The sequence below is a fragment of the Monodelphis domestica genome, chromosome 4 (genome assembly GCF_027887165.1).
Source record: "Monodelphis domestica isolate mMonDom1 chromosome 4, mMonDom1.pri, whole genome shotgun sequence".
NCBI lineage: Eukaryota > Metazoa > Chordata > Mammalia > Didelphimorphia > Didelphidae > Monodelphis > Monodelphis domestica.
Genome location: NC_077230.1, coordinates 422,711,315 through 422,721,737, shown reverse-complemented (window position 1 = coordinate 422,721,737; position 10,423 = coordinate 422,711,315). Strand labels below are relative to the sequence as shown.

At 47.1% G+C, this 10,423-nt stretch overlaps 1 protein-coding gene across 1 annotated transcript in view; it reads right to left on the bottom strand.

Annotated features, from left to right (window-relative positions):
* Window positions 1–643: 643 nt before the first annotated feature.
* The window catches only part of LOC130459013 (carcinoembryonic antigen-related cell adhesion molecule 20-like), a 28,793-nt gene continuing 19,013 nt past the window's right edge, over window positions 644–10,423 (bottom strand). Inside the window, exons 4-11 of the mRNA XM_056826218.1 lie at window positions 9,501–9,779; window positions 7,728–8,003; window positions 7,031–7,133; window positions 6,019–6,092; window positions 5,333–5,394; window positions 4,871–4,897; window positions 3,005–3,079; window positions 644–927 (exon numbers count right to left, since the gene is read on the bottom strand). Of these exons, the coding sequence (XP_056682196.1) occupies window positions 874–927; window positions 3,005–3,079; window positions 4,871–4,897; window positions 5,333–5,394; window positions 6,019–6,092; window positions 7,031–7,133; window positions 7,728–8,003; window positions 9,501–9,779 (950 nt within the window). The 3' untranslated portion in view covers window positions 644–873. The remainder of the gene's footprint in view (window positions 928–3,004; window positions 3,080–4,870; window positions 4,898–5,332; window positions 5,395–6,018; window positions 6,093–7,030; window positions 7,134–7,727; window positions 8,004–9,500; window positions 9,780–10,423) is intronic.

Here is a 10,423-nt window from a genome sequence, read left to right as displayed (position 1 = left end):
GAACGGCTCACCCACTCAGGAACACCCCAGGGAGGCAAAGACACCCAGAAATCTCTGCTTCCCTTCCTCTAACAGGCTCTAAACTCCCCCAGAGCACACAAGTTATAGGAGAGGGCAGAGGACAGCCACAGAAAGACATACAAGAAACTTCAGGGAAACCCATACAGAGGCACAGCTGGGTAATCTGGAATGAGGAGGTCCTGAGTTCAAATCTTACCTCACAGACACTTCCTCTATGTGTGTCCTTGGGCAAGTCATTTAATGCCAGTCGCCCAGCCCCTATCACTCTTCTGCCCAGAGCCCATTCTCAGTATTCTAAGACAAAAGGTGGGGGTTTTAAAACGAAGGAAAAAAATGAAACTCGGGCAAAGATATGAAAAAATCAAGACGTGGAGGAAGATGGAGATAAATGGATGACTTCAATCATGTAAATGGAAAGAACCAAAAAAGATCTATTCTAGGGTGGCCCAGCTTGGCCCCAAGAAGAAATGGCTCATTTCCTGCTCCCTTCTTTGTAAAGGCAGGCGACAGGGATGACTGAGAGATGCTGCCTGGCTCGTGGCAAAGGAAGCGGAGAAGGAAGACCAAGGAGGGGAAGGGAGAGGACAGGAAGCAGCCTGGAAATGAATGCCGACAACGACCCTAATAGTACTAGACCTTTATTTGGGGCTTTAGAGCGACCAAGTGCTCCATGGAAAGTCTTCCTTTCATGTGCTCATGGAACCCCTACAAGCTAACGTAATACTGTCCTTGTTCACTGCAGAAGAAGGAGAGATCCAGAGAGGGGAGACAGGCTGCCCAGGATCACACAGCAGGGAATGGTGGAGTTGGGGCTCCAGAGCGGATCTTCTGGATCCAAGTCCAAGAAAAGGACTACGCGGCGGGCTTGATTTTGACATACACATCGGCATAGGGCTCCGACAATTTCTAGTCAACGAAAAGAAGGGCAATGAGAAGTGCAGGTCCAGTGGCTCCATGGTTGGACCCCAACACCTCTCTCCCTCTTGACCCCTTACCTGGCCCCTAGAAATACAAAAGCTGGTTTACAGAAGTCACACAGAGGCTACCTGACCTCAGAGTCATGGGCAATATAGGATAATAGACCGGGGTCTTAGAACAGAAAATATCAGCATTGAGAGGAGTCTTAGAACAGGGAATACAAAAGCCTAGAGGACATGTAGAACAGGGAACGTGGGAGATAGGAGGGCCCTTAGAACAGAGAATGTCAGAACTGGAAGGAGCTTTAGAACAAAGAAAGTTAGAGATAGGAGGACCCTTGGAACAGAGAATGTCAGAACTGGAAGGAGCTTTAGAACAAAGAATGTTGGAGATAGGAGAACCCTTAGAACAGAGAATGTCAGAACTGGAAGGAGCTTTAGAACAAAGAAAGTTAGAGATAGGAGGACCCTTGGAACAGAGAATGTCAGAACTGGAAGAGGCTTCAGAACAAAGAATGTTGGAGATAGGAGGACCCTTAGAACAGAGAATGTCAGAACTGGAAGGAGCTTTAGAACAAAGAATGTTAGAGATAGGAGGACCCTTGGAACAGAGAATGTCAGAACTGGAAGAGGCTTCAGAACAAAGAATGTTGGAGATAGGAGGACCCTTAGAACAGAGAATGTCAGAACTGGAAGGAGCTTTAGAACAAAGAATGTTAGAGATAGGAGGACCCTTGGAACAGAGAATGTCAGAACTGGAAGAGGCTTCAGAACAAAGAATGTTGGAGATAGGAGGACCCTTAGAACAGAGAATGTCAGAACTGGAAGGAGCTTTAGAACAAAGAAAGTTAGAGATAGGAGGACCCTTAGAACAGAGAATGTCAGAACTGGAAGGGACTTTAGAACAAAGAATGTTGGAGATAGGAGGACCCTTAGAACTGAGAATATCAGAACTGGAAGGAGCTTTAGAACAAAGAAAGTTAGAGATAGGAGGACCCTTGGAACAGAGAATGTCAGAACTGGAAGAGGCTTCAGAACAAAGAATGTTGGAGATAGGAGGACCCTTAGAACAGAGAATGTCAGAACTGGAAGGAGCTTTAGAACAAAGAAAGTTAGAGATAGGAGGACCCTTGGAACAGAGAATGTCAGAACTGGAAGGGGCTTTAGAACAAAGAATGTTGGAGATAGGAGGACCCTTAGAACAGAGGATGTCAGAACTGGAAGGAGCTTTAGAACAAAGAACATGGGAGATAGGAGGACCCTTAGAACAGGGGAAGTCAAAGCTGTGAAGGCTCATAAAATAGAAAGACTAAGAGCTGGAAGTGTCATTGGGACAGAGAATGTCAAAGCTGGGGGAACTCTTAAAACAGAGAAAGCAGTAACTGAGGAGGACTTTAGAACAGGGAATGTGAGAGCTAGGAGGGATTTTAGAATGTCAGAATAAGACTATGGAATAGAAGGGCCTTACAGCAGAGGACACAGACTAACAAAAATGGAGGGAACTTAGAACATGGAAGAACATCGACCATGGAAGGTCAGAGTTCTAAAGGTCCTTTAGAACTCCGACCTTAGAATATGAAAGTTAGAAGGGATCTTAGATACAGAATAATGTGGGAATGTAAAAGCCAGAAGCATCCTTAAGGGAATACCCGACCCTGTCCTTCTTCCCCTCTACAGAATGCCTATCCAGCTGGCATTTGAACATTGTTGGTGACGAGGAACTCCCTACCTCCCAAGGTAACCCAACCCATTGTCTTTAAAAGACAGCTCCGGTGGCTCTGCTAAGTCTTCTCTCCTCCAGGCTTGATGCCCCAGTTCCTCTGGGTCATCCTTTCCAGCCCTTTCCCCTGCCTGGTTGCCCTCTTTGACACATGCTCCGGCATGTCAGTCATGCATACGACTGGACACGAGCTTTTGGATAGGGTCCAACTGAGCCGGAGCGTTTTCGCAGCACCAGCTCTTGATCCGGACACCCCCCTTCGACTCCCCTGGTGAGATAATCGAGGGATACCCGGGATAGTGTTCTTCCAGCAGCTTCAAAGACTTCGTTCTCCCTATCCACATACCTCATAGAGTGACTCTTCTTCTGGCCCAGGGATCCTGGGAAGTGGAAAGTGATTATCTCTGCCAGGCAGTTCTCTCTGTACAATAAAGAAGAAGTCAGGTGACGAGTCCAGGAAACAATCTGTCTTAGAATCGAGCCTTCCTTGGAATCCTGGGAACTCTGCATCACAGACTCTTGGGAATCACAGCACCTCCACATTTCAGACATATGCTCAGACTGACATTCAGAGCCTCAAGGGATCTTAAATGTGTATATTTTAGCCCTGCAGGATGGAGCTCAGAGCCCAATTCTCTGACGCAAGGGTCTCCCCACTGCCCAAAACTGTCTCTCACAGCCAGTTTCCCCAATTGCCCCTGAAGAATCTGGGGTGTTTGTCACCCAGCCCAGCAGCAGGCTACCCACATCTTCATTCTCCATCAGCCTGACACCTTGGCTAGTCACCGAAGTGAGAGCACACAGCTGTTCTCCAGGGCTTTGGAGGTCATAGCGCCATTTTGTGGGGTTGTGACCGATGAGGAAAGGTAAGGGACTTGCCCAGGGTCATACAGTTAGGAAGCGTCTGTGATGGACTCTGAGCCCCATCTCCCGGCTTCGAGGCTGAAAGCATTTACTTATTTCTTTTCCCCCCAGAGGAAGAAAATTAAATATAATTGATTTAAAGTTTTTCTAATGTATAAAAGATTTACTTGCTAAACAGCTTCATAATAGTTAAATCTCTGAAAGCAGTTATTAAGTGCCTGCTGTGTGCCAGGCACCATGTTCAGTGCTGGGGACACAAAGACAGAAACAGTTCATGCCCTCAAGGAGCTCCCAATTTAATGTAGGGGCCAAATGGAAGCAACCACAGAGAGGATAAGCTGGAGAGAATGGATGGAGAGAAGGTGCTAGAATTAAGGGAGACCAGAAAAGCCTTCGATTCAGGAAGGCCCTCAGGGTTCCTGCCTTCAAAAAGCTCCATTCTAATGGGAGCTAAATGTTAGCTGTTGGTATTATTCGTTTTACTTTCTTTAATTCATTTAGACTATTTCCCATGGTTCCATGGTTCCTCTTCTTTCCCTTCCGTAGCCAACGCGCCATTCCTCTGGGTTGTACATGGGCCACTGATCAAGACCCGTTTCTATACCATCGATATCGGTTAGCTGTTATTATTAATGATTATAATATTGATACTTTACATGTGTTTTCCACACGTGACCTCAGCTGGACTCATGCTTAGCAACCCCAAAAAGGCAGTTCTTTAGGTATTATCACTCAATTAACCCATCAACTAGCATTTATCAGGGGCAAACTATAATCTGGGCACTAAGGCTACAAAGACAAATTAGGATCCCCATTTTACAGATGAGGAAACTGAGGCTCAGAGAATTTAAAGGAAGTGCCTTTGGACAGGCAGCTACAAAGTGTAAGAGATGGAACCTGGACCTTTGTGAACTTCAGAAGAAAAGAAAGGGATCCTGGAGTTGGCCGGGGCGGGGGGGGGGGGGGGGTGGAGAAAGAGGCCCAACAGGGAGGGAACTATGTGACTGCAAAGGAAGATGGCTAGGCCATGGACTGACTTTGAACCCTGACTCTACTACAGGGCAGCCATGAAGTCCATGGACAAGTCACTGAACCTCCATGAGCCTCAGTTTCCTCAACTGGGAAATAAAGAAGTTGGGCTGGAGGGTCTCCAATGTCCCTTCCAGCTTGTCCTTCTTTGATGTAGGAGATTCATTGCCTCTCATTCATTGGGGAATTTCATCTGTCTTCCCACTCCCATCCCAAGCATTTCTAAGCCTTCCTTCCAAATAGATAAAAGGAGGGAGGAGTAGAGGCTTGGGGAAACTCCTTTAGACCCCTTCCAAGACCCACCTCCCTCTGAACATACCTGATAGATGGGGTTATCCTGTGGGCCCTGGGGAGACAAATTGAAAATGTTCACATCAGGGGTTGGGGATGCCACTGCATGTGAGTGTACCCCAAGTCCTCATTTAGGCCAAATTCTAAACCCTCGGACCCTGGCCCTGTGCATCAAGGAAAGTCAAGGTTTGGGCCTGAGGACAGCAGTGTATCTCCCAGAGGCAAATAACCAAGGAGAGCAGACCCCAAGGGAGTAAGGGAAGGAATCCAACCAAGAGGAGCTGAGACCATGCCACAAGGAGAGGACCAGTCCTTGGATGGGGAAGGGGTTGGCTTCATGTCCCACAGAGAGAGGAGGAGAATCCCAAATCAGGAGGTGGAAAACATCAGGCACTGGCAGACAACCAAGAGATGGAGAAAGAGCAGAAGGACGCCTGTAGCTTTTCCACCTCTGTAGATGAGAAAAGGGGCCCCAGGGAGCTTTCTCCACCTTTGGAAATGAGGGAGGAACCAATGGAGCTTTTGGTCTAGGCGTGACGGGTCTCTGGCGATCTGGAAAGAAAGAAATCCGGTATGTCCAGAGGCAGAAACTGGCCCTGGGGAGAGTGTCCTTGGAGATCATTTTGTTCAGCCTCCTCATTCAGGGAAACTGAGGTCCAGAGAGGCAAAGGAACTAGCCCATGGTTCATACTGTAAAATCTAAAATGATGTCTCAAATAATAAAAATCTTATATTTTATGAGGTTTATGAGAATCATTAGAAATCAAGGAATAAAGAGGATACAAAATAAAAATCACATGCCCATGGCTGGTTAGCCATTTTCAAATTTTCCCCACCTTGCCACCATCACCGCTGATGCTACATCATGCAAAAAAGAGAGTGTGAGAAGTGTCACCACCAGTCAAATACCAATAACATGACCTTGCCAATGGGGAGGCACAGAAGAGATTATAGGGAATTGGGGGAAATACTAAGGACTGCTGGGGAATGAAGTCAAAGGTTCAAAATCTCCATTTATACAATACAAAAAAAGTTAGCAGGGCCACCAGGACTCGAAAGCAACATGATTCTCACGCCTGGGCTCTTAATATAACTTTCTTTGGAAGGGAAGGACAGGAGTTTTCTTTTGTTTAGGGGAGGGGGGTCCTGAACTGTTCCATCAGTGGCTTTACTTACCCTGACTGGGCTCTGGAGGAGGGTCTACTTTCCTTGGAGGAGAGTCTGCTGTGCTTGAGGGGGGGTCTGCTTTTCTGAAATAGAGGAAGAGGAGGAGGAGGAAGAGGAGGAGGATGTTCCTGTCCCCTTCTGGAAAGCTTAATGCTTCATCCCCAGGACTAGAAAGTATATAAATGGGACCCAGACCTTCTAACTAGACACAAGATGGAGAAATGGCAGGAATACGAGCAGAGTGATTACCTTCTGTCTTTGAAATCTTCCCTGTCCTTCAAGGTCAACTAGAATACTACCTCTTCCCTGGAGTCCTCCAAGATTCACCCAGAATATGGCCATTGCGGTTCCCCGATAACCCTCAAATGGCATTCTAGTCATGCTTCTCATTCCATACCTTGTATACGTGGACCAGAATTTCTTAATTCTTTCTGTGACTGTAACTGTGGCTTTCTCTTCCAGTTGCAACCCTCCACCACCCTCCAGTCTGGCTTCCAAGGACCTCATGGCGTGATTGAGAGAGGGCACTATAGCCTGCTTTGGGATCCTGGCTGGGTGACTTCCCCATCTCTGAGCTTCCCCCATAAAATGGAAGAGAATAAATCTATACCGCCTCCCTCAGAGTGCACACTATCCATTGGGATGTAGAAAAGTCTTAGAGGACCCCAAAGAACAAGAGCAGCAGAAGCTGTCATCATTCACAGTCTCTCCCAAAACTCCTGGGGCCAAAGGACTGAGACGTGAACCTCAGACATTGTTGGCGTCTTGGGATCATCTCTTTAGAGCAAGAAGGAAACTTTGAGGCCATATAATGCAGGCCCCTACTTTTACAGAGAAAGCAAATCAGGCACAGGGTGAGTAAAGGATTTTCCCAGTCACCCAGAGGAAAAATTTGAATCCAGGACCTCAGATGCTACATCCAGCCCTTTTTCACTGACCCTCCCTGCCTTGGAAGAGAGCACAGGAGATTCTGGCTGACTAACCAATGAGGCCTTCCTCCCGTTCCAGAAGGTACCTGTACCTTTTCCTGATGACCAGGAAATATATCAGTCCTGTGATAAAGGCAACAAAAGCCAGAACTCCAATCACAATACCAGCAATTTCCCCAGCAGACAGTGAGGAATCTGGAATATGCAGGGGAAAAGATTCAGATGGGGATTCAATGGGGATTCAGAAGCATCCCTTCAGGGTGTTGCGGGCTCAGCCCATCCCCAACAGGTGGGAGAAGCCCAAGTACATGTTGGGGAAGGAGTCAGGGACATCCCAAGGGTGATCTGGCAAGCCTGTGGGGATGGAGGCAGGGCAGGAGAGCAAAAGTCATCTCCTGAGGTGAGCACCCAAGGATATATTTGGGGGGTCTGATGGACCCAGAGATATTCTGAGATACATGTGAGACCTTTTCCCAAAGCATGTGGGCACAGAATCATCTCTTGAGAATGGAGTACCCCTCCTTCCTTTAGGGAGCAAGGAAGGGATTCTGATTGGTTAGATCACGTGTTGTGCCCATGAAGTTGGCAGTAGCACAGTAACCCCCCCAAAGCACAGGAGTCTGGGGCAATTTCCCCAATTTGTCATGACTTCTGACTTACAGCTTCCTGTAAAGATCCCCTCCCATCTCCACATTCCCAATCCATGAGCAGGAAGAGAAGGTACCCGAGATCTTTATTTCCCCAAGACCCAAGGAAGGTAGAAAGAGAGCTACAAGTCCAGGGACTCACCAACCACCTTGATGGTGACTGTGGCTGAGCGGGACAGTTGAGTCCAGTCGTTCCATGCCTTGCATGTGTAAGTTCCCTGATGGCCCCAGGTTATGGGCCATAGAGTGAGCACGAAACCATCCTTCTCAATTGAGTTGGAGCCATTGAAGGACCAGTGATACTGGGCTGACGGCCAAGAATGTGCCTCACAATATAACATCACCATTAAGTCAAGCTTGACCTCGATGCTGTTGACTATGTTTGACCCAACTGTGATATTGACAGAGTCAGGTCCATCTGCAAGTACAGGAGGGAAGCAGGAATAAAAGGCTGCAGGAGCAGTTGGGGCAGCCCAGGAGGCAGAATGCCAGATTTGGAGTTAGAAAACCCAGAATTCAAGTCTTGGATGTACTCCTGGACAAGTCCCTTCTTTTCAGGCCTCATTTTCCTCAGTTAAAATTAGGCGATAGGACAAGATGATCTCCAAGGTTCTTTCCAACTCTCACTTTTATGATTCTGTGGTGTCTGGTCTAATCTATTAGAGGTGGGAGGCAGGAAATGGGAATGAAACCTAGATACACTAAGGAGAGCATTGCACTTGGAGTCAGGCAACACCTGAGTTCAAATTCTGTCTCACTTACCCTGGTTAAATCATTTGATCTCCCTGAGCCTCGATTTCCTTAACTATTGTCAAAGGTTGATAACTCAGAGCTCGTCTAGATAAAGATCTGAGTGCCCTCAGTCAAGAGGTGGTAACTCAAAGTCTGCCTGAGAGTGAGCCCAAGTGCCCTCTCCTTCCCCTTCTTTAGGCCTCTCATACATGTCTATTGCTGGCAAAGACATACTGTTGCTGACCGTTCCATGAATCTTGGATGGTGTTTGAGTCATAATCTTACCCCAAGTGCTTATCTGCATTTCTTGGAAATATTCTCTCACCCTAATTCCTGGAATCCTTATCCTGCACCAGGTGTCATATCTACCATCCTTATTGCACTTTCCCAAGGACTGTCTCAGCCCTTTCCCAGGGATCCATCTCAAAGGAATGCTTTTATTCTTTGTGATCTGTATCTTTAAAAATCCTTAGCTGCCTGCAACAAACCATATTTGTCCGCCATCAGTGGGCAAAACCCTTCCGACTCCACACTGTGCCTGTTATATTTTTGATTCTTATCTTTTCCCTTGTCCTTACTTACAGGTAAGGTCCCTATAATTTCCACTTGTGTTATTCCTCTATTATTTTCTTTCATCCTTATCAGGGGAACTCGGGTCCCAGTCCTGCCTCCCCTCAGGGGCTTTAACAATTATAAAACAGGGATGAGAGAACTCCTAGGGTTGCAGTGATATTCAGCTGAAGAGCATATGTAAAGTGTTTTGCAAACCTTAAAATGCTCTCTAAGTTCTAACTATTATTGTTATTCTATCTGTGTGGTGTTAGGTCTCTTGGAGTCTTTGGGCCTCAAATTCCTTATCTACAAAAAGGCGTTGGACAAGATAAACTCTAAATTATTCTCTTGCAGCTCAAAATCTAGGATCTCTTCTTTTTTTTTTAACCCTCATCTTCCATCTTGGAATCAATACTGACTCCAAGGCAGAAGAGTGGTCAGGGCTAGGCAATGGGGGTTAAGTGACTTGCCCAGGGTCACACAGCTGGGAAGTGTCTGAGGCCAGATTTGAACCTAGGACCCCCAGTCTCTGGGCCTGGCTTTCAATCCACTGAGCCACCCAACTGTCCCCCAAAGATATCCATTTTTGAGACATCAGTAATAAATAAAAGTATGGGACAGGATCACTTACAGTACACAGTCAAAGTTATTGGGTCACTGTTGGAGGAGCTGATCAAATTCCGAGTGGTGCATTGATATTCCCCAGCATCCTCCCTCCGAGCCTGGGCTATGGTCAGTGTTCGGTTCCCCTGAGACAGCACCAGCTGGTCACTCGGCCAGAGCTTCTGCTTGTCCAAAAACCACTGGACCTCGATCTCAGTATCTGGAGTTACACAGGTAAAGTTTACCGCACCCTCGTCCTCCACAACAGATTTGTTACTGACCAAAAGCTGTGGCTTGGTCACCTGCTCTAGAAAGAGAAGAGACAATGCCTCTGAGGTTCCAGGTTTTCTCCCTGGGGCCTTGCCTCGGGGGCCTTCAAGATCATCTGATCCAGCTCCTCTCCTTCCATAGAGGAGGAAACTATGATCTGGAGCCATGAAGTGACATATCAAGGTCATATAGATAATGAAGAGTAGAGCCAGGCTTCCACCTCTGGTCCTTGGAATCCAAGCTCAAGGGTCTGTGCCTGACACGTTCACTTGGTTTAGCCCCTTCTCCCTATCACCACCCAAACAAGACTCATTTTCTACCTCTCTGATTGACCCAGGGAAAGGAAACCAGGAATTTCCTACTGGAGGTAACTGGGTGAAATGTCTCCAAGCAAGCAAAGATCTGGGATTAAGAGCAAAGAGTCCAAGACTGGGAGTCAGGAGGCATGAGTTCAGGTCCTGGTTTCACTAGTAGCTTGGAGAGTCTCCTTTCTCTTCTGGATCCATTCTCCTGATCTTTAAAATGAGATGATGACCTCTGATCTCACCTTAGAACATGGGTTCTAAGCTCTGACATTCCATGATCCTGGGGACCCTCCCACCTCTGACATTCCCTGTCCTAAAGCCTTTCCCACTTCTGACATTCTCTGTTCTAGATTGGTTCCCAGCTCTGACATCCCCT